The sequence below is a fragment of the Calliphora vicina genome, chromosome 1 (genome assembly GCF_958450345.1).
Source record: "Calliphora vicina chromosome 1, idCalVici1.1, whole genome shotgun sequence".
Classification (NCBI taxonomy): Eukaryota; Metazoa; Arthropoda; class Insecta; order Diptera; family Calliphoridae; genus Calliphora; species Calliphora vicina.
In genome coordinates, this window is record NC_088780.1 from 156,525,526 (window position 1) to 156,551,469 (window position 25,944).

The following is a 25,944-nucleotide window of genomic DNA, read 5'->3' on the forward strand; positions in this document are numbered from 1 at the left end:
TTTGATATTACCAAAAAAAAACAAAATATCTTAGTTTTTTTCCTTTTACTTTACTTTGATTTACGTTTAATTTTTTTCAAATATGTGCTTTGGAAAATTTTCAATGCTTCAATGGAATGAATTTTATTAGTGAATTAATTAAATTTATATTTATTTTCAACTTTTTTCTTAGATTCTTAGATTTTTTAATAACCACGTAATACTCTTTTTTAAAATAGGCCGTTTGATCTTTTATTTTTCTTTACAAGTATTTAATTTGTATTATTATTAATTATTACTACTAGAGATTGTTAACAAATGGATTTTCTTTATAATGAACTTAAGTATTTTCTATTTATAAGTAAAGTAGTAAGTAAAAAACTTGAAAAGTTCTTGGTTTTTATAACTATTTATTATGTATTTATAGAGATTATGGAATTATGTAAATACAAAAATATTTAAACACAAACATACTCTTTAATAAAGTGTGGCCGATTTAGAAATTGTTTTGAGTAAATCATGAACATTTGCTGTTATTCTCGGAAAAAAACTAAAATGTGTCTATGATAAGAAAATGCAACTGTGTGTCAACCATTCAGAGTGATTGACGATTGAACTTTATGTCATCCAATCCAACTGAATATCTATTTAAATTAGATTAAACAAATATGTAATTATGATGAACTAAAATCCCAGTAGCTTAATATATTTAAACATTTCGTTAATATTGTATAACAACTCAAAACAAATGTGCCATTCTCATTGACTTATAGCAAAATGTCACACTGTTTACTCAAGATCTCTTACATTATTTCCATTTAATACAAATAAAATAATTCTTCGACGATAAAAAGATAATGAAATTTGTGTCATCCATTTAATGTGAGTGACAACATTGTACATTTTCTATGTCCTCCATTTATATTGAATGTTACTACATACAAATATCCTTGTAAAATTTGATGTTTGATATGAAAGTTTTATATTTAAATAGACCTAGTTCATTTCAAACAATTTCCGAAATTTGGCCACACTTTATAACTTCCAAAACAAAAAAATTTTATGTATGTCTCAAACTTACTTTTTAAAAACTTTTATCTATAAACAACAACGTATCTTAGGCATAAAATTTTGTATATAATTAAGGTAAATTATTTTGCATTAACTTTAAGAAACATTTGCTGAAAAACTGAATTGAATGAACATTTTTTTTTGTAAATTTTTTATTTTAAAACAAAAAAACCTACATTTAAACGTCAAAATTCTTGCGCCATCCACCACCTGATTTTGTAAAAAACCAAAAAAATAAAAATATTAAACAAAACTACCACCAACCCCCACTTAATATGGATAAAAATAAAATCATAAATATTTTACATCAAAATCGAAACCAAATTGCAATTGAAAACTCAATTCATTAAACCTGATTACCAAAAATAATAAAAATAAAAAAACACACACAATAAATTAAAAAAAAAAAAAATTTAAAAGAAAACCACCCGATTTGGAACTAGAAGGTTTATTTAAACGTCATTTTACAACAGTGGAATTTTTCCAAGGCACTATTATGAATCCCATCGATCTACAAAGGGTTAAGGTAATAGTCATTATTTATGTCAATTCTCCTCTTCTAATCTATAACTATCAAATCAAACTATTGTTTTTTGTGTTTTTATTTTGTTATTTATTAAATAATTTATTAAACATTACAACTCTAACTCATAAAACTATTTAACTGTATTCACCAAAAATAATAACATAAACAAAATCAGAAAAATATTTTAACAAAATTTGTTATTCAGTTTTATGTTGTCTAAATGTTAAATTTCAAACTAAATTATTACTATTAAAAACCAAAAACTATTTAAACAACAAATATTAACAGTCCTATCTATACATTTAACATTTAAACACTCTACATTAAAGCTCACTAAATACTATATTTACAATAACTACTATTTCATATTTACTATTACTTATTACTACTACTACATATTTACACCTATTACATACAACTATGTATTTACTTACTAGTTATTATACAATAGAATTTTCTTTTTAATTTTTTCTTTTGAAAACTTTATCTTTAACTATAACTACTATAAGATATTTTTACTGCCAATTGCAGTCAATAGAAAAAGTGCAAACAATTTTATAAGTTTTCTTTTTTTCTTGTTTTCAAGCAATAGACAATTTTCTTGAGAACTTTTCAAATTGTTACTTTATTATTGATTTCTTTTACAAGTACAACTACTATGTATTAAATATGTATTGTACTTTTGTCATTCTTTATTTTATTTTAGCTTTTACTTTTCTTGAATACATTTCAATTTCAATTTCAACATTTTACATACAGTCATCAGAAAAATACTGTGAACAATTTTCAAAATACTTTAATATACTCGTACTTAAGCTTATTGCTGTTGTTGTTTCATTTCTTCTACTTCTTCATTTTCCTTTTAAACACTTTACTTGACTAAAAATTTATGCTAATATTTACAAAACAGTTTTAAGTTTAAATACATACATTAACATTAGCAGAAATATATGATAGAGGATTTTAAATAATATTTAAAATGATATTAAAAGGAATGCATTTGAAATTTAAAAGAAATGCCATAGCGTCGTGTAATCGGTCAAGGATAAGACTATAAAATGCTGTAAACTATTAAATTCCATGAACCTGCGATACACTATAATTCGAATCCATCTAAGTAGTCAATTCCTAACTTTGTACTCAAAAGGCTTGATCTGTCACCAGAGTTCAGATTTGTGTGATTATTTTGAGTAATTTTTTTGTTTGAGTTTCTTTCAAGTTTCCGCTCTATGTTTCTCTATGCATGGAAATATTAATAGAAAGGGCCTTCCAATAGGGACTTACGAACTTTGACAATTGATAGGAGCTACATCTGTAGAAGTAGCATTGACAGATATAGCGTTCAACAACACATGCAATTGATAAAATTGTTTTATTCCGATCAGGAAACGTCCCGCTTTGTCTATTTTACAGTCGCCATAATCGACCTACCATTTCTAGATGAATGGGTACGTCAACAAACAAAATTATCGAATTTGGAATGATCCACATGTGATCCAAGAACCTCCAATGAATCCCGAAAAAACAACTGTCTGGTGTGGATGGCGAGCAGTATAAGTCTATGATTACCAATTTCTTTTGGCCTGAATTAGATGATATGGACACCCAAGACATGTGGTTTCAAGGGGATTGTCATCCGATTCTAGATCTTTAGTCCGTACTTCTTAGAAACAGACGTTGGTGAGATCATCACTGTTTGCGTTTTATAATCAATTTATTTTGGGACGAATTGAACGATAAGCTAGACGGACAATTATGTGATTAAACACCTTTCGACTTTTCCGACCACTTATTTCTGAATAGTTTTAACAAGTATTGCAAAATGTGGCCTAGCGTTGTCATGATGGATTATTACGGTTTCATGTTTGGCCGAATATTCTGGGCGTTTTCAAACTAACTCAGAATCTGTTGCGTTTGGTACAGGTTCCCTGTAATGGTCTTGCCAGTTTTCAACAGCAGGACCCTTTTGGCCCCACAAAATACCATAGCGCCATGGATATTTGCCTGTGGTGTCGATTCGACAGGTTGGCCGGGCTTCACGATCTCTTACGCTTCGGGTTATCGTAATGGATCCATTTTTCATCACAAGTAAGAATTCGGTCTCTCATCTTTAATGGTACCCAATTTCCCTGCTTTTGGAGGAATGCTGCTGCTTGCAAACGTTTTGAAATTGCTGATTGAGTATTTATGATTTTACAAGCTCTTGTAGGGTTTGACAACAATGTTCATGGAGTAATGCCTACAATTCTTGGTCTTCAAACTTTTTTGGCTGACCTGGGCGTTCTATGTGTTCCGGGTTGTAGGGTCAATTATGGACCGAGCCTCTCAAAAGTTGGTAGAACAACTTAGGTTCATATAAAACTGGTTTATGCTCAAACAGTATTCCGGGTAGACATTTGTATGGGGGCTAGATGAAATCATAGACCGATATTGGCCATTCGCAATGCCAAACAAACCTTATTAACATAGAGTATTTGTTGTAAATTTGAGCCCTATCGCGTTTTCGAGAGACAGACAGACGGACGGACTTAGCTAGATCGTCTTAGAATATTATGAGGACCCAGGATATATATACTAATTGGTTCTACGACCAATATTTAGATATGTTACGGAACGGAATGAGAAAATCAATATACCCCCATCTCAATATACCCCAACATCAAGGTGGTTATAAAAAAGTTAGGTAGGACTTAAACAACTAATGTTGAGCCAATAATTTGTAAAAGTTAAAAAAATTACCGAATTTGCTGTATTCCTTTTAATATCATTAATTTTCTCTTTTATATTTGTACATACTGATAGAGCTAGGGCTATTAAGGAAAAATACAATAAATTTGTGTAGGATTAAAGGAAAGAAATACTAAAAGAAACCTTAATTTATAAAAAAAATTATTAACTCTACAACAAGGTGTTACCCAGTAATTCGATTCGAAAGAAAACCTTTTCAATGTCTTAATCATACAAAAACTAATATATTCAATTTCGAAAAGAATTACGAAGTAACCATACAATACAATTCACGTTTATAGGTTTATAGGTCTGAATGTAAATGTAAAACGATTTGTATTATGAATGTATTAAGCAAAAATTAAATAATCATTAATATTTATTTATGTATGATGTATGTATGTCCGTATGTATGTATTTAAAAAAAATGTGCACAATGGAATTGATCTTTAATTCTGAAATACACAATTCAGATTGGATTGTATATAAGTACTTAAGTTACAGATGGTTCATTGTACACGTTTTTAGTAATATTTGTTCAATTCACAAACGTTGTTGTGCAGCTGTCTGAGTAATATATCGTCTGATCGTTCAATGGGTATGACTGTTGTTCTTTATTTCTGATTCAAAATAATATGCCAAATCTTACGACTTCTTTAAGGACAAACCACAAACACTACTTTCGCTTCAACTACAAATGAAAGCAGCTATTAAATTCATGGAAGTTTTTTGCAAAAAGCATACGACAGTTTCAAGTGAATTAAGCCATCAATTCCCAGTGAATGACATTTCCAAAACAAAATAAACAAAGACAATACAACTCCATTTGTGCATTGAACAATTTAGTGTTAAATGTATAGTAATTTCTAATATATAATATCTATTATTTAATATTTAAAATTAAACTTTTAACTAATTTATGGAAATACTTTAGTGTAATTTCTTGTTTTTAAGTATGTATATACCTATAACTGTAAATAATTATTTGTTTGGTTATTAACTGCATGGTAGATTAAAAACAGCATGTTATTTTAATTATTTTAATCTGCGGTTTTGAATTTTGCTTTAGTTGTGGTAATTCATTACCCATATTTTTAATTTTCATTAGATTAAAGGGATTTATTTAAACTTTATTTAGAACATTTTATTTATTGATTTTATAGCAGTCATGGTGACTGTAGCCAAGCTAGTGAAGTTGTCTGTCAGTTAGGGTCACCACATATGAATGTCCCAGTTCAATTTTTTTTTACCCTAACTAGACCAAAAAAGGACTGAACTATTGCTGGGCTAAAGTTGTCAATTTATGGCAATGATTTTATATATTAACATGTGCGTTTCTTAGTAAGAAGCTAATCGACCTCTATAGTAAGACACGATTCATAGTTTCCAACTCCTAACAAAAGTTTGCCATTTACCAATGAATTTTAAATAAGTATTATAGTATCCAAAACCGAACAAGTTTTAAGTTAGTTCCTTGACCTATCATAGAATCTCCAATAGGAGTAACATAGGTCATGTTGAAGTGACAGGTCTCTATATCCCAGCAACCCTAAATTTTATAAGTTTTGTTTTTAAAGTTGCAGGATTTTGTCTGCACGCAACAAATTTGTTGTGATTCGATTATATCTATTCGATACTGTCAATAGCAAATCAGTTGACACAGCAGAAGTATGATTGAAGTTATCGAAATTTTTCACTCTCAACAGAAAAATTCTGTGATTTAGACTGACATGTACAATAAAAAATTTTTTTAAGTTCTCTCAGGAATTATTAAGTTCTCTTTCACGCACAGAAAAAATATAGTTCTGTATGTTTACTGCAACCATTTCAATCTTTTTACAAGTTTTTTAACAATATTATAGTCACCGTAACTATTTATATGATTGTGGTAACCATAATATGATTAGCTTACGATTCACATGATTGTGAATCGTAAGCTAGTGTCAAAATCACCACTTCTGAACCGAACAAGCCATCTCTCGCACATTGAAACCGATGAAAAACCTTTATCATAAACCTTGCTGGGCAATCGGTGTACTTCAGCGGAACTTTTTTTTCAAATTAAAGAAGTAAAGCGAAACTTCTTGCATATGACGCTTTGTTGGCAAAAAATTCGACATTTTCGTAGCAAAAAAAAATGTTGTTTACACTATAATTTTCAATAACACTGTGTGTAATTTTTTAAGTCATGGAAATATAACCATATACGGGCCATAAAAAAAAGTGCCCAAAGTCATGCACTTTTTTTATGGGCCAGTTTTGCAAAAAAGTGATAATTTTCTCAGACTCATATCTTGCAAACAGTTCGGAATTTTGATTTACTCTCAGAGGCAAACTTGTAGCCCATGTCATAAAGAACAAAAATTTTGAACATATAAAATCAAAAAAACTTCATCTTCAAGATAAAAATCGCAAAAAACTTTAACTAAAAAATTATAAACGATATTTATAAGAGATATTAACTTACATAGATACAAAAGTAGCTAACAGTTATTTAAATTATTTCCATTATAGACTTAAAACTATTTATTTAAATTCATACAAATTAGTAAATTTGTATAGATATAAAAAGAAAACATTATCATGACATTGTATATAAATATATTTAATAGTAGTTGTTTGTAAAAATATTGTAAATAATTTGACTGCATGCTTCCTGTAGTAAACTGTAAAATAATTGAATGTTTCTATCTGTGTTTTTTTATTTATTTAAATTTCTGTTCTTTTAATTTCTAACCTAAAGCACATACATGTTTTTTAATTTGTTTGTTTTATATTTTTAGTTTTGCGTATAAATAAAATGCTTTACAAAATTTAAAAAAAAAATCCAACTGGGCTTTAAATATTTTTGACTTTGTGTCACCTTAATTTTTTTAAAAAAAAACTTACAACTCTGTTCCATATTAAGAACTTGTCCCACACCCCAACAACAAAAAAATAATCTATATATAAAAAAAATACTAAAGTTCGTAACAAAAGTAAATGTTAAAAATTTAACATTTTTCATTTTAGACAACATTTGTTTTAATTTCATTTCATTACGTTTTGTTAATAAATATCAATCAATCACCAAATATCAAATCACTAACCGTCAAGAAAAAAATAATAATATTTATGTAATATTTATTATTTTTTTCAATTAATAACTAATTGTTTTTGAATCAAAAATTTGTGTTAAATTGCCTTTTGACGTTTGTTTATTTTTATTGTTATTTATTTATTTTTTTTTGGAAAAATCTTAAGGTTCATGAAGCTGATGCCTGTTTAGTGCTTGCCAATAAATATTGTCAGGATCCAGATGCTGAAGATGCTGCCAATATTATGCGTGTCATTTCAATAAAGAATTACAGTGATGATATCAGAGTTATTATTCAATTAATGCAATATCATAATAAGGTAATAATAGAACATGATTTACTTACGCACAAAGGCCCACATGTAATTAGGACCCAGCTAAAAAAGAAAAACGAAAGAAATTATTCAAATAAATAAGGCGAAATTTTAAATTATTAGTTATTTAAATAATATGAACAAAATTAGGCTAGAATTTCATAATTTCTTAAGAAATTTTTAAAATGTTTTTTTTTATTTTTCTTATTATTTGTAAATAAGACTAAATTCTTTTAATTTTTATAATAATTTAAGTGTAAATTTGTATTTTGATTTTGTAGAGCTAACTAAAATTAATTTTTTTAAAAAATTGCCTACTTTTAGGCTTTATATTTTTTCTATTTTCTAATAAGTATTTGGATCATTTGAATTCTTGGTAATTTTTATTTAAAAATTGGAATTTTATGAAATTTCTATATTTGATTGTATACCAAAAAAGACATATGAATGTATAACAATGTGAGCCAGTATAGTAGTAAATAATGTTTTTAACAAATTACTAAAATATGTTTAAATGAAAGAATTGCACAAATTTTGAAAACTACAATCGACACCATACAATCACCAATTGATTAACTATTTAACTCTTTAGAGGGTTAAACTCAAAAATAAACAAAAAAAATATATAACAAATTATTGTAACAAAATTTCATAAATTCGTGAAGCACTACCTCTCCCCTCATTTTCGTTTAATTTATGAAATTAAAACAAGATCGGTCATGATCGATTTTTAATTACCCTGCACCAAGTATTTGCTTGTCATCTGTTGTAAGCTATTAGATCTATTGTTAGTCTGTTTCCAGATTGTATATCAAATATTTTTTTTTTATATTTTTATTAGGCGGTTTAATTGGATTAAATATAGTGGGGTCAAAATTTCTCCCTATGTTTTGGATCGAAATTAATCAATAAATTTTTTACTGGTGAACTTCAACACATAAATGTCTATCGATTCCCTTAAAATTATCTACTATTAGGAATTGTCGAAATTTGTGATTTCTACATAGAAATTTACAATGTTTTCTTCGTTGAAATACTTATATCTATGGAGAATAGCTAAATTTGTTGTTTTCTATAGAAAAAATAATTGAAGGCTTCTATAGAGAAACTATTAGATTTTTTCTCTATAAAGAAAATATTTCATGTTTTCTGTACAGAAAATATTCGATGTTTTCTATAGAAAAAATATTCAATGATTTCTACAATGAAAATATTAGATGTTTTCTCTACAGAATATATTCAATGTATTCTCTCTAGAGAAAATATTAGATGCTTTCTATAGAAAAAATATTCTATGCTTTCTCTACAAAGAAAATATTCGATATTTTCTTTACAATATATATTCGATGTTTTCTCTCCAGTGAAAATATTCGATGTTTTCTGTAGAGAAAATATTCCATGATTTCTCTACAGCATAGAAAATATTGGATACTTTCAGAACAATAAAATATTCGAAATTTTTTTTTAAATAAATTCACTATTTCAAATATTTCCTCTAAAAACCACCACAACTAAGAATGCTAATGGTGTGGGGTATCCACAACAAAATTTAAAACATTCTCTTTACAATTCTTCCCCGGTCCTTATTATCATTTAACTACCAACTTTCTTTCCCACTAAATTTTGCATTGGCCATCTATTTTAAAAGTTGTACATAAATTTCAAACAAAAAAAATCTATGATTATTACATTTTAATATCCAAAATCTCTTATTATTTCAAAATTCACGAACAATATCCGTTACTCGCTGGTTGGGAAACGGATTACGTTCACCATTTTGAATATCTTAATTCTGACATCAACTTGGTAATCAAAGACACGATCAATGTGAGTCAAAAGTAAACTTTCCTACGAAGTTTATGAGACTTTACACTTAGTTTGGTATTTAAAATGAAACCAAAGTTATTTATCACTTGGCCAAGTAAGGAATGGACGTTGCACCTACTTTGTAAGAATAACTTATCATTATAAAGATATATATTTCTAATTCCATCAACATTTTAAAAGAGTCTGCAACAAAATCTATATTACAGAAAGATTCTTTTTTCAAAAATGTTTTCCAAAGTTTGGAAAAACAAATAAACTTTTCTATAGCAAAAAATTTCTTTACATTCTGCCCATTTGCGCAACATAATAATGCTACTATCCCCAGCTTTTTTAATTTCATAGACAAAAAGTTCATATTTTAAGCAATAGCTTTATTATTTAGAGAATTTTTGTTTATCTCTTTTGCAAAAAAAAAAATCTCCCAACTAATTTTTACAATAAAATTTTGTCTCAGTACAAAATATTTATCCCGTATTTATTACTAAAAAGGTTTTCTGCCATAAATAAATTATTGAATTATTCCAAGACAGTTTTTGTTATACTGGTATAGTAGTTTTTTGCTATAGAATGCTAATTTCCCATATGGAAAATATGCGATATTTTCTATATGGAAAACAAACTAGATATTTTTTATATAGAAAATATTTAATATGTTTTCTGTATACAAAATATTCAAGATGTTTTCTATATAGAAAATATTCTACACGTTTTCTATATAGAAAATATTCTACACGTTTTCTATATAGAAAATATTCAAGAAATTTTCTGTATAGAAAATATTCAAGAAATTTTCTATATAGAAAATATTCGTGATGTTTTCTATATAGAAAATATTCAAGATGTTTTCTATATAGAAAATATTCATGATGTTTTCTATACAGAATATATTCTACACGTTTTCTATATAGAACATGTTGAATTGTTTTCTATATAGAAAATATTCAAGATGTTTTCTATATAGAAAATATTCAAGAAATTTTCTATATAGAAAATATTCAAGGTGTTTTCTATATAGAAAATATTGGAGATGTTTTCTATATGGAAAATATTTGAAATGTTTTCTATATAGAAAATATTCAAGGTGTTGTTTATATAGAAAATATTCGTGATGTTTTCTATATAGAAAATATTCGTGATGTTTTCTATATAGAAAATATTCGTGATGTTTTCTATATAGAAAATATTCGTGATGTTTTCTATGTAGAAAATATTCGTGATATTTTCTATATAGAAAATATTCAAGATGTTTTCTATATAGAAAATATTCGTGACGTTTTCTATATAGAAAATATTCGTGATGTTTTCTATATAGAAAATATTCGTGATGTTTTCTATATAGAAAATATTCAAGAAATTTTCTATATAGAAAATATTCAAGAAATTTTCTATATTGAAAATATTCGAGATGTTTTCTATTCAAGGTCTTTTCTATATAGAAAATATTCAAGGTCTTTTCTATATAGAAAATATTCAAGATGTTTTCTATATAGAAAATATTACTAATGTTTTCTATATAGAAAATATTCCTGATGTTTTCCATATAGAAAATATTCAAGATGTTTTCTATATAGAAAATATTCAAGATGTTTTCTATATAGAAAATATTCAAGATGTTTTCTATATAGAAAATATTCGTGATGTTTTCTATATAGAAAATATTCGTGATGTTTTCTATATAGAAAATATTCGTGATGTTTACTATATAGAAAATATTCGTGATGTTTTCTATATAGAAAATATACGTGATGTTTTCTATATAGAAAATATTCGTGATGTTTTATATATAGAAAATATTCGTGATGTTTTATATATAGAAAATATTCGTGATGTTTTCTATATAGAAAATATTCGTGATGTTTTCTATATAGAAAATATTCGTGATGTTTTCTATACAGAAAATATTCGTGATGTTTTCTATATAGAAAATATTCGTGATGTTTTCTATATAGAAAATATTCGTGATGTTTTCTATATAGAAAATATTCGTGATGTTTTCTATATAGAAAATATTCGTGATGTTTTCTGTATAGAAAATATTCGTGATGTTTTCTATATAGAAAATATTCGTGATGTTTTCTATATAGAAAATATTCGTGATGTTTTCTATATAGAAAATATTCGTGATGTTTTCTATATAGAAAATATTCGTGATGTTTTCTATATAGAAAATATTCGTGATGTTTTCTATATAGAAAATATTCGTGATGTTTTCTATATAGAAAATATTCGTGATGTTTTCTATATAGAAAATATTCGTGATGTTTTCTATACAGAAAATATTCGTGATGTTTTCTATATAGAAAATATTCGTGATGTTTTATATATAGAAAATATTCGTGATGTTTTCTATATAGAAAATATTCGTGATGTTTCCTATATAGAAAATATTCGTGATGTTTCCTATATAGAAAATATTCGTGATGTTTTCTATATAGAAAATATGCGTGATGTTTTCTATATAGAAAATATTCAAGGTCTTTTCTATATAGAAAATATTCAAGGTGTTTTCTATATAGAAAATATTCAAGGTCTTTTCTATATGGAAAATATTCAAGGTCTTTTCTATATGGAAAATATTCAATATGTTTTCTACATAGAAAATATTCGTGATGTTTTCTATATAGAAAATATTCAAGATGTTTTCTATATAGAAAATATTCAAGATGTTTTCTATATAGAAAATATTCAAGATGTTTTCCATATAGAAAATATTCAAGATGTTTTCCATATAGATAATATTCAAGGTGTTTTCTATATAGATAATATTCAAGGTGTTTTCTATATAGAAAATATTCAAGGTGTTTTCTATATAGAAAATATTCAAGGTCTTTTCTATATGGAAAATATCAAGGTCTTTTCTATATAGAAAATATTCAAGGTCTTTTCTATATAGAAAATATTCAAGGTCTTTTCTATATAGAAAATATTCAAGGTGTTTTCTATATAGAAAATATTCAAGGTCTTTTCTATATGGAAAATATTCAATATGTTTTCTACATAGAAAATATTCGTGATGTTTTCTATATAGAAAATATTCAAGATGTTTTCTATATAGAAAATATTCAAGATGTTTTCTATATAGAAAATATTCAAGATGTTTTCCATATAGAAAATATTCAAGATGTTTTCCATATAGATAATATTCAAGGTGTTTTCCATATAGATAATATTCAAGGTGTTTTCTATATAGATAATATTCAAGGTGTTTTCTATATAGAAAATATTCAAGGTCTTTTCTATATAGAAAATATTCAAGGTCTTTTCTATATAGAAAATATTCAAGGTGTTTTCTATATAGAAAATATTCAAGGTCTTTTCTATATGGAAAATATTCAAGATGTTTTCTACATAGAAAATATTCGTGATGTTTTCTATTTAGAAAATATTCAAGAAATTTCTATATAGAAAATATTCAAGATGTTTTCTATATGGAAAAAATTTGTAATGTTTTCTATATAGAAAATATTCAAGATGTTTTCTAAATAGAAAATATTCAAGGTGTTTTCTATATAGAAAATGTTGAGATCTTTTCTGTATAGAAAATATTCAAGATGTTTTTTATATAGAAAATATTCGAGAAGAAAATATTATAAATGTTTTCTGTATAGAGTATATTCGATTTTTTCTGTATAGTAAATACAAGATGTTTTCTACATATAAATATATGATGCTTTTTACATATAAAATCGATGAAATGCTATGTTTTTATATAGAAAATATACATTTCAACAATATATTTACAAAAAATTTTAACATTTTGCCTACATTAAGTAGAACATTTGGTTTTCTGAATGGAAAATTTTACCGCAATTTCTACATAGAGCTTACACGTACATTTTGTATTTATTTAGTTCTCTATAGACAAAAAAGATTGTTTGAAATGATTTCTTCGCATGCCTTTTATAATCAAATATAATTTATGAAATTTTGTCCATAGATAAACACATATACTAATTCATAAAATATCTAAATTTTTTAAAAAATACAATACAATATACATGAAAGTAAGTAAGTAATTTTTAGTAATTTGAGAATGTTAATCAATATAGAACAACAATTTCATTTAATTTAATATACACGTTTAAAAAGTATTTATCAAAACATGTCATATTAATTACAATTACAAAGTCTTGTAGAACAACCAGTAAAAGCGTAGCTGAGTCCTGACTTATGTAGACCAGTGTAATTTTTATATTTAATCAAATTATAAATGCAAATAAAACATATTTTGGATACGCTGTTTTAACTTTTATTATCTCATTTAGGCTTATCTATTAAATATTCCATCGTGGGATTGGAAACAGGGTGATGATGTCATTTGTTTGGCTGAGTTAAAATTGGGTTTTATCGCACAAAGTTGTTTAGCTCCTGGATTTTCTACAATGATGGCGAATCTGTTTGCTATGCGTTCATTCAAAACCGTAAGTTGATAAACATTTTTTTTACTTTTATTATGGAATTTTGGCTTTTATTTCAACAAACTTTAAAGAGATGAAGCAGAACAGAAATGAAAGAAACGACAAGAGATTGTTTGTGATTTAATGAAGAGAAAAAGGGGCTAAAGAAAAAATCCCTTTAAAGAAAACACAAAACACAATGTGTGAAACAATGGCTTAAAGAATAAAAATAATAATTATTCATAATTTAATAAATTAATGTTATAATAGTTGTTTTTTTATGTTATTGTTGTATAAAAATTATTTAAAATTGCTTTAACAATACCGTGATGTAATATTGTGATTGATTTCAAATAGTCGCCAGACATGCAGTCTTGGACAAATGATTATCTGCGTGGTACAGGCATGGAAATGTACACTGAAACCTTGAGTCCTACATTTATTGGAATACCATTTGCTCAGGCCACTGAGTAAGTTTAAACATCCAGGATGTTTTTTGTTTTTTTTTTGTTTTCGTTTTTCTTCTATATAGAAAAAATGTTAAAAAACAGAATTACACGTTTCTATTTTATAAATAAAAAAAAAATAAAAATATAAATAAACTATTTCTGTGGAAATATTAAAATTGTTGAAAAATTAATAAAGTATTTGAATATTGTACACATAGTTTTAAACACTCCATGAACACACTGTTTTTATGTTTATTTTTATCGTATTTTAAGTTTTTATATTGTATTATTTATTTAAGTTGTGATTTAATTGATTCAAAAATATTGCTATTTTTATTATATTGTTATGTTTTTTTCATTTCAAAACTACACACTGTTTTAAGTTTCACCAAATATAAGTTTGTATTTAAATGGTTTATTTCAATTATTATTTTTAAGTACACCTTGAGTTGTTTAAATTTGTTTTAGTTGTTTGTTTGTTTTCCATTTGATTTTGTTTTATAAACATTAAATACTAAGTATTTGTATTTTTTGCCAACAAGAAATTAAAAAAAAATAAGAACTAAAAGAGATCTATATTTTTGTCTGTATTTGTTTCTTTTATAAGTGTTAAACCAAAATTGATTGCCTTCGATGTTGTGAAATCAGCTTTTTGTTATATTGCTCCAAAATTCTAATTATTAATGTATTTGGTTATAATTTTATGTTTCTTATTTTTCTATCATACATACAAACTAACTAACTAACTAACTACCTACTACTTACTTACTTACTTACAATCATTCATCCATCCATCATAATCTACATTCAATAATTTAACATATATTTTGTTTAATTGTATATACAGTTGTTGTTGTAATGAAAATTATTTGAATTCAATATTTAATGAAGAAAATTATATGGTTTTTAATGTGCTCTTCTACTTAAGTGATGTTAAGCTAAATGTTCCGAAATGAAAGGTTTTCTATACAGAAAATATTCGATATGTTTTCTGTATGGAAAATATTCTAGATTTTTCTATATAGAAAATTGTTTTCATACATAAAATATTCGAGATGTTTTCTATATAGAAAATATTTCAGATGTTTTCTATATAGAAAATATTCGAAATGTTTTCTATATAGGAAATATTCGAAATGTTTTTATGTATATGAAAAATATTCGAGATGTTTTTTGTATGGAAAATATTTGAGATGTTTTCTGTATAGAAAATATTTGAGATGTATTTCTATGTAGAATATATTTAAGATGTTTTCTGTACAGAAAGTATTCGAGATGTTTTCTGTATATAACGGAAAATATTCGATATTAAAAAGCTATTTCCTAAATTAAATACTAATTTAATTATATAAATAAAACGATATTTTCAGACCTAGGATTCAAATCAAATTTTATTACTACAACAATGCCTAACTTATTTATATATAAATATATTTATGTTTTTATTTCAAATTATGTGTATTTAAAAAAAGAAAACAACAAAACCAGACCAAACAAACATTTAAAGAAATATCAAAACAAATTTTATATCAAACAAACAAAGCTTTTTAAGTAAAATCAAAAAAAAAACGGCTACTAAAGTATTTTTAAAGCTTCATAGAAATGTTAATTAAGGCTAAAGCTTTTTTAAGAAAAAAAAAATCAAATACATACCCATAAGTTTAATTAAGTATAATTAAGTATGAAATGGAAATAATAAGTGTACGAAACAAAAATCCAAACAAAAGCCAATCATTTCAAACTAAACATGCCATATTAAATTGAATTTTATCCAAAAAACAAAATTCTTGTGGTTACAAGCAACATGCAACAACGCCAAACCAAACTCAAGGTATTTTTAAAAAGACATCAATCAGCACTGCTGCCACCATTAAGAACTTGTTGTATTATTCACCACTAGAAGCGACTATAAATGAACGAAATTTCTTTAAAGTTTTTTTTTTTTTTTGAATGATTAATAATCCTCTAGACCAGCAACATAATAAAAGAAAATTCATTATTAATCAAAACAAAAAAAAAATTAATAAAAAGAAACCAAACTCACCAAATCTAATCTCAAACTCATTTAAACCTAAAAACAAATCAACCAACAAACCTAGTAACCTTTTTTGAAATCATGACAAAACTTTGTATATTTAAAATTTCAGTCACCAGATACTCAGGCCTGGCAAAATGATTATCTTCAAGGTACAGGGTGTGAGATGTATACAGAAACCCTATCACCTTCATTTACCGGCATGACATTTCCACAAGCCAGCGAGTAAGACCCTTAGAGATGATTTGTTCTTTTCTTTTGTTTTTTTTTATCTCTCTATATATGCATATATTGTTCCTACTATAACTTTTTTTTTTTTAAAAAAAAAATAAACTCAATTACAAAAATACTTAAACAAAACAAACATAAAATTATTGAAAGCAAAAGTTTAAATTAACAGAAAGAACGAAAAAATGATTTGTTTGTTTTAATTTTTAACAAATTAGTGTAAATAACTACAGTTTTTCCCCTTTTTTTTACTAATTACTAAAAATATCATTAAATATTTACTACAATAATTTAAATAAAATTCACTGTTTTATTGTTTCTTTAGAATTTATTTATTACTTTTAACTAACTAATGAATGAATTGTTTTATTTTATTTTATTTATTAATAATTTATAGTATGCTTAGAGGGTCGAAGGACAAAGAGATTTTTAATGTTTAGTTTTTTATGAAAATTTAAAAAAAACAGCAAAATTTTTATCAAAATAAACATTTCTAATATTAAAATGTTGCTGGTATTTGTTATAAAATTAAAAAAAGAATAAAGATAAGTATTAAATAGTGGGGGAATTCCAAAAAAATGGAAATTAATCAGAAATTTCTAAACGGATAGTGAGAATTTAATAAAAATTCCCACGGCTATAGAGAAGTTGTATTTGATTTTGGCCTAATAACCCCTACCTCGACAGAAATCTTAAAATCCTATTTTTGGATTTTTTTTAAAAATTGTTTGGGAATTGTGGGTTTCTCAATATCAAAATTTGATCAAAAATTACTTAACAAGTGAACAATTTCTTATATTTTATTATATCTTATCACATTAATGGCTTAAAAAACATAACTCGCATTAATTAGCTTCAGCTTGTGGTTTTATCCGATGTTTGGTAATGCCGTAGTCGATAATGCAGAGTCAAAAAATATATTACAAAACGGCAAGATTTAGCAAATTTCCTGTATGTTGCTGATTTCGAATCCATAATCTTGAGTAGGTGAAAAGATATCAGGGTGTAGAGAATTATATCTTCTTTCCAAAAATGTAAAAAATGTTTAAGAATTAGAAAATGTATAGAAGACTTTTTGCAAAAATAAGGGAACAAATTTTTAAACAGTTTTTGAAAAATTTTACTTTTTAAAATCCTAAACATTTTTGGTTTATTAAACTTTTTAAAGAAATTGAGCAGATAAAGATATATTTAATTCAAAAGTGAATTGCTGTTAAAAATCCCACACTTCCCAAAAATACGATTTTTTTTTTCGTTTTTATTGATATTTTTTTTTGGTTTTATTGAAATTAGAGAAAATTTGGACGAAAGTTGAAATTTACATATTTCAAGGCAGGCTCTGGACCTCGCAACAATGCGTCATATGCAGGAAGTTTAGCTTTACTTCATTAAAAAAAGTATCTGAAGCACACCGATTGCTTAACAAAGCCTATGGTGAATATGTTACATCGGTTTCAACGTGCTAGAGATTGTTGGTTCGGTTCGGCCAGGCCAGCCAAAAAGTTTGAAGGCCAAGAATTGGAGGCATTACTCCATGAAGATTGTTGTCAAGCTCAACAAGAGCATGCAAAATCATTGGGAGCTACTAAAGCAGCAATTTCAAAACGTTTGCGGGCAGCAGTATTCATCCAAAAGCAGAGAAATTGGGTACCATACGAATTCAAGCCGAGAGACCTTGAAAGACAATTTTGCATGTCCTATGAAAAATGGATTCATTACGATAATCCAAAGCGTAAGAGATCGTTTGTGAAGCTCGTCCAACCAGCCGAATCGACACCAGTATTTGGTGGGACCAATAGGGTCCTTTCTATTATGAGGTGCTGAAATCTGAACAGACCATCACTGGGGACCTGTACTGAATACAACTGATTCGTTTGAAGCGAGCATTGGCCGAAAAACTCCCAGAATATACGGCCAGAATATTTTCTCATGACAACGTTCGGCCACATGTTGCAATATATGTTAAAAAGTATTTAGAATGAAGTGGTTGGGAAGTTTTGCCTCACCAACTTTATAGTCCAGACCTTGGCCCGTCCGACTACTTTGTATCGATCGAAGCAGAACACTCTCTCTGGGATATGCTTAACTTTGGGACAGAGTATCCGATATTGGCTTGATTCGTGCTTGGCCTCAAAAGAAGAGCAGTTATTTTGGCTCGGAATGCATTTATTTCCAGAAGGATGGGAAAAGGTCATAGCTAACAATGGCCAATACTTTGAATAAATTTATAATAATTCCAAAAAATCCGGAAAGATTTGGATGCACTATTAGCAAAAAAACAGAAATTTTAATTTTCAAATGCGAATATCTAAAAAACTATTAGTGATAATCTTGATATTCTCCTCTCATGTACATATATAAAAATCGTTCATATCGAATCGAGGGCAAACATTTGTCATCATTTGTAGTACAGTTCATATACCAGAGGTGCCTTATCATACCCCCCCCACGGTGTTTACAGTCCAAAATCTTCAAAAGCTAAACTCAACTGCATCTCCTCTCTAGAAATGAGCAATTCGATAAAAATCGACCTATACGTTTAGAAATTACAGATTTACTTCCACTTTTTTTGGATTTTCCCACTGTGAGTGCTGGAATCGCAGTTTATTTTGAAATATTTATTGTCTCAAGACCCTCTGGACATACTATATTTAATAACAGTAGATGGAATGGAATGCATATTTGGTTTTATTTATTTAATAATCAAAATAATAACACAGCAACAACCATAATAACAACAACAATAATAATGTAAAAAGATAATTATTCTCAACAAAAACAACAACTACACTTTCGATTTTGTTTCTAGTAACAACCTAAAAGCAACCTAAACCCAACAAATGAAATAACCTAACAAAGAATTAAACCACCATTAGACCATAAATAAAAAGCATGTTTTAAATGATTGCAAAAGAATTTAACTAATTTTTAACACTTTTTTCCTAACTCTTGTAGCAAACCAATAAATTAGTTTGTAAATACAACAACTACTTATTTATCTATTTAATAATGTCATAACTATTTGTAGAAATAAGAGTATTTTATTTTGATATCTCTATAACATCACTGCATGATGACTTATTTTTTTTTTCTATCAACTAAATTTATTTATAATTTTATATTTGTTTAATTTTGGCTTCTACACTCTCATGGTTTTTTTGTTTAATTTGCCCGTGTGATTTTTTGGCATGTAGCATGTTTCCTAAAATATAGTAGTGTTGCAAATAGGTATATTTGTATAGAAGCAACTATGAAAATATCAAATATTTTATTTACAACATTCAGATACATATCTATTTATCTATCTAATAAAGACACATTTAAGCTTAGTTATTTATTTATTACTTACTTATATTGCCCCTAATGTTCACTCTAATCTAATATTAATATTTGTATGTTTGTATTTCTCTACCTCTCTGTTTCTTTCCATTTTCATGGTTATTTTGTTTAGATTATGTTTTTCGAAATTAAAACTATTATTGTTGGCAATCGAAATCAAGGGCAATGAAGATGGAGCCGATAGTAAAATCTCTATTAATCCTAGAGGCGCTAAAATCCAAGCGAATACACAAGGATTTTTCATAGCACAAAGTGCAGATGAAGTAAAAAGGTATGTATTTTAATGCATGTGACATATACATATTTTAAATATGATTAGTCATAGAGTAACATAGAGACGAGACATCGTTGTCAAAAACCTAACTCTTGCAACAACAAAATACATGTAAGTCAATGTATTTTGTTGTTGTATCAGACCTGTGATTTGTTGTATGTATGGTTGACAAGACGAAGTGTCTCTTCTCTATGTATAATTCTCTATGAGATTAGTTTTAAGTATTTAGGGGGTGGGTACGCTTAAAAAGTGAACGTTATAAGCATCAAACATTAACAGTGTAAACGATGACAAATATGATAATGTGTGTCAATGCAGTTTGCAGCAAAGCAAAAACATGGTTGTGATGATAATAATAAAACAAGGTCATATATGTATTGCGTTATAAAATATCATATTATGATTCCATCCATCATGTTATGGTTGAGACCAACCATATTTTGCCCAAAGTCATGCACTTTTTTATGGCCCCCAATGATTTGGGGCCTCTGTGTCATTTTTGCAAAAAAGTGATCATTTTCTCAGGCTCATATCTTGCAAACAGTTCGGAATTTTGATTTTCTATCTGAGGCAAAGTTGTAGCCCTTCTTATAAGGAACAAAAATTGTGAATATAAACAAGTAAGAGTGCTATATTCGGCTATGCCGAATCTTATATACCCTTCACCTTTGTTGTGGATGCATTATTATTTTTTATAATTAGTATATAGGTATGTATGAACATTGCCCACTTTCAGCTTACACTGCTGTAAGCCTTACAGCATCCTAAATTTATCAAGAACACAAAAAACAACGCCAAACGAAACAGAACACCAAAAGAAAAACAAAATACGCAAGGCAATGAAACCAACACACATCCAAACATACGTTTAATTGTATAAAAAACAACAACAACGCCAAAAGAAACAATACGCAAAGCATGCACATTCAAACATACGATTTGTTGATTTTTTGTCAAAAAAACCAACACACAACCAAACAAACGTTTAGTTGTATAAAAAACAACAACAACGCCAAAAGAAACAAAACACAAAAAAAAACAAAATACGCAATGCTTGCACATCCAACCATACGTTTTGTTGCTTTTTTGTCAAAGCATGCAATACATTGTGTTTTTTGATGAAATTTTCAGAGGTTGTCTCGGATTTTTGCTCATATCTCCGTTATTTATGGACGGATTTTGCTGATTTTAAATAGCAAAATTCTCGAAAGTATGTCTGACAGAATTGTTGAAGATTTGGATCCCGGAGATATCTGGGTCCTTCAGAAAATTGATTTCAACAGACAGACAGACAGACAGACAGACAGACAGACAGACAGACGGACAGACAGACGGACAGACAGACGGACATGGCTTAATCGACTCCGCTATCGATAAGGATCCAGAATATATATACTTTATAGGGTCGGAAACTAAAAATGTAGAAATTACAAACGGAATGACAAACTTATATATACCCTTCTCACGAAGCTGAAGGGTATAAAAATCAATAAAACTTTATCTTCAAGATCAGAATAACAAAAAAATTTAAGAAATACATTTTTTTAAAGCTGCCTAAAAGTATGCTTTAGGTTAATATAATTTAATAGTTTATGGCCCAAAACAAGTGATTCCTTTAGTTTTTTCTTACTAACTTATATTGACCTACCTAAAAGGTGTTAAGAATCATTCCTAGGAAGTTCATATGTTCTATAAAGTTGTTTATTGAGATCTTAGGTACATTTTTGTAGTGGATTGTTTGCTTGAATTTTGAACGGTTTGCTACCTATTGACCTGATCAGGGGAAAAAAGATAAAAAATCTATTTTTTTTTAAGTTTTTTGCGATTTTGATTTTGATCTTGAAAATTAATTCTTTTGATTTTATATGTGCACAATTTTTGTTCTTTATAACAAGGGCTACAACTTTGCCTCAGAGAGTAAATCAAAATTCCAAACTGTTTATAAATAAATAAATCGGTCTGTAATTGGGTTAATAAAAATCATAAAAACAGTACATTTTGTGAAAACGAATATTACTGAGGAATAAAGAGATAATCTGTTTTATAAAATTGGTTTCTAGGGAATGTAGGGATCGTTACAACCTAGACAAGGCGAGAAATCATCATAGGAAATTTGAAGATTTATTTTAACAATTTGCTTGGTCAATCAATTGATAATACTTACGCACTTAGTGACTTACAGGGTAGGATAATTGATGATGTTCGAATTAAGATAAATTGTTTAAATTTCATTTGTTTCGGAACATAGGTGACGTATGGATATATACTCAACTCCCTAAGGACTCTTTCTATATACCAATATAATATTGTTCTTGAGTAAAATGGCATGCCTGATCTTAATAAGGTAGTTGAGGGAATACAAGCTGCCAAACCCCCGGGACATGATAACATCTTCGTGAAAAATAAAATTACCAAATATTTTTCACACAACGTCCCCTGAACACAAATTTTAAATCAAATTTAAACAATGTATAAAATGAACTGAAAGCTTTACATCTGCTCTATGGATATAGCTAAATTTATACAGATCTGATCAGTAGTTTAAAAGTTATATACATATTTTCCAACTACGTACATATGTTTCGACATCTAAACAACAATGCGTATAATTAATATTTAATTATTTTCATATGAAATTAAAATAAGTATACGCCACTATGATTTACATATACCACAACCGAATTTTTTTCTAATTATACCCACCATCAAAAAAGATTTGCTCATTCTGTTTATAACACAACAAAATATTTATTATAGGCCCTCATTTATATATATATTTTCGGTCCTCATAAGATTCTAAGACGATCTAGCTATGTCCGTCCTTCCGTCAGTCTGTTGAAAATACGATAGGGCCCAAATGAAAGGTGCTAGCTGGCTGAAATTTTCCACAACTACTCTCTGAACATAAGGTTTGTTTGGTATTAAAACTAGCCCCCATACAAATGTCCCCCCGGAATACTGTTTAAACAGTCATAAATATGTTGATTATTTATGACTGCTTAATAATAATAATGCACAAATAATTTCTAAGTACTTTGAAATTATACTGTAAAATATGGCGAAAATTGGGCAACATATTGATGTTGGGTACAAGAATATAACACTTTTTTTTAACATTTTTATGATATGTATACGATTTATTACATTATATTTCTTTCTTTTTACAGAGCGTGGTTCTATTGCAAAGCCTGCCATGAAGATATTAAAGATGAGACTTTAATTAAAAAGTGCAAATGTAAAAACTGTAAGTACACATTTTTCTAAACTCTTTTTCCAACTATTACGTTTTCTTTATTACTTACTCTCTCTCTAAATATTTCATGTATAATTTTATTTTTGAAAAAGTTATAATTTAATTTTTAAGCTCTTTAAAATGAAAAAAAACCAAGTCTTACAAACAAAGATCATTAATTTAAGTAATTTAATTTAAGACCAAAAAAAAAAAAAAAATCAAACAACAACAAAACTATAATATTTATAAAAAAAAAAATATAATAATATTATAACAATTATAATTTAAATAAGGTTTTCTTTAAGGTATTACAACAATATTAAAAACAAACAATTTCTTTATAAATTTTTATTATCTTATTATTATAAAACATGTTGGCGTGGCCTTACTACCTTCTAACAACAAATCACAACTACGTTATCTACTACTCTACTACTATTCTACTACTACTATTCTACTACTACTATTATCCTACTACAAAATAATATTTAACTGAAATTTATATTAAAAAAAAAAAATTACCAAACAAACTATGAAACACAATTGAATACTACTCTTTAATTCTACTTTTTTAATTCAATTTCATTTAAACAAATTGAATCGCTCGTTTAAACATTGCATTTCAATTGTAATGTAACGCCAACTAAACAGTGGCAGTTCAACCCCGGAACAAGTTTGATGATTTAGGTAAATCCGCAAAAGTTAAATTAACCAAAAAAAAAAACAACTCAAACTAAAATTCATTATTTTTTTTAAATAAACCAAACAATTTAAACAACTACTAACCTGTTTTATAACAAAATTAAATGTTTAATTTATTTTTGTAACCTAAAAAAAATATATATATGTTTTACCCGCCACCACTACCACCACCAATCAACCCCCCCTTTGAAAATATCTTCAAAATATTTTCTATATAAAAGAATTTTAAGTTTTCTTTAACAATTATGATTTAGTTTTTTCAAAATATTATTAATAAATATTTCTAATTTAATTTTTTCCAATTATTATTACTACTACTATTTTGCACCTCCAGTGCTTTGTATTTAAAAAAAAACTATGATTTCGGTTGTGTGTATGTTTCAGATTTTCAGTTTTCAAATAATAATTTTCGTTATTTAAACTTAAATTTATGTTGCTTTTGATTTTGTTTTTGTTGTGGACCCTCAAGCCCCTTAAACCTGTTCAATTTTTATAAATTTCCAAATTGTAAATTAACTAAATATTTTAACATGGTTAATTGTTTTCATTTAGTTTTTCTATATTATTTTTGAAGAGCGTTTTGTGTTTTTTTTACTTAAATTTTATTTAAACTTCCAAATGACCACAAACATTTAACAACTATAGAGTGTTGAAAGGAAGTTCTGTAAATAAGTTTGTGCGTTATGAATTGTTTTCCCTAAGTTTTCCTTTTCCTTTCTCTTTTGTATTTATTATTTTAAATGGTAAAGAAATAATTAAGAAAATATACTGAAAAGTGTTTAAATGAAAAAACTAGTTTTAGACCCAGGCTTCGTTTGCGCAGAAAACCCTTCTAAAGAAATACCTAGCGGTTAAGACTATTTATCAGTTTGTTGATTAAAACGCCTATTTTATATTACATAAGTTTTAAGGAGAGCAGATTTTTTATAAATATTTCTATTTTATTTATAAATAGTACCATAAATCAGTTAAATTTTGTTCCCTTAAATAGTACCAAAACACATTCGAGATGTTTTCAAGAAGAGAACAATTCCATTTCAATTTTATTCCTATCTTTAATATTTTAGAAAATAAATTAGTTAAATAAAGTACCAAAATTAGATTTATACCCGTTTTACCCTTTTTTATGGGCCCCCAAAAATTTTTTCCTAGGTGTCATTTTTGCAAAAAAGTGATAATTTTCTAAGGCTCATATCTTGCAAACAGTTCGGAATTTTGATTTACTCTCTGAGGCAAAGTTGTAGCCCTTGTCATAAAGAACAAAAATTCTGACATATAAAATCAAAAAAACTTCATCTTCAAGATCAAAATCGCAAAAAACTATAAAAAAACTATATTAAATTTTTAAAGCTGCCTAAAAGTATGCTTTAGTTAATAATAATTTAATAGTTTATGGCCCAAAATACTTAATTCCTTTAGTTTTTTTTTACTAACTTATATTGACTTACCTAAACGGTGTTAAGAATCATTCCTAGGAAGTTCATATGTTCTAGAAAGTTATTTATTGAGATCTTAGGTACATTTTTGTAGATGATTGTTTCCTTGAATTTTAAACAGTTTGCTACCTATGGACCTGAACAGGAGAAAAAAAGGTAAAAAAATCGAATTTTTTAAAGTTTTTTGCGATTTTGATCTTGAAGACACTTTTCAGTATGTTTTATAAAATCCCTTGAATTTTTTACATACGTAAATATTTACCTAATTTCATTTTGTTTGTTCCTTATAATTTTGTTTTAATTTTGAATTTATTTTCTTGCAAAATGTAATG

The 25,944-nt window shown here is 26.8% G+C and overlaps 1 protein-coding gene across 25 annotated transcripts in view; it reads left to right on the forward strand.

The window, feature by feature from the left end:
* slo (calcium-activated potassium channel slo) overlaps window positions 1–25,944 on the forward strand; it is a 155,815-nt gene that overhangs the window by 94,340 nt on the left and 35,531 nt on the right. For 10 of the 25 annotated variants that reach the window (XM_065516316.1, XM_065516311.1, XM_065516309.1 and 7 more), the window contains exons 9-15: window positions 1,471–1,576; window positions 7,547–7,699; window positions 13,786–13,941; window positions 14,275–14,387; window positions 20,081–20,239; window positions 23,410–23,486; window positions 24,126–24,161. In XM_065516316.1, coding sequence (XP_065372388.1) covers window positions 1,471–1,576; window positions 7,547–7,699; window positions 13,786–13,941; window positions 14,275–14,387; window positions 20,081–20,239; window positions 23,410–23,486; window positions 24,126–24,161 — 800 coding nt within the window. Of the gene's footprint in view, window positions 1–1,470; window positions 1,577–7,546; window positions 7,700–13,785; window positions 13,942–14,274; window positions 14,388–16,513; window positions 16,627–20,080; window positions 20,240–23,409; window positions 23,487–24,125; window positions 24,162–25,944 lie in introns of all 25 variants that reach the window. The other 15 variants (XM_065516313.1, XM_065516321.1, XM_065516322.1 and 12 more) reach the window with 3 other exon arrangements.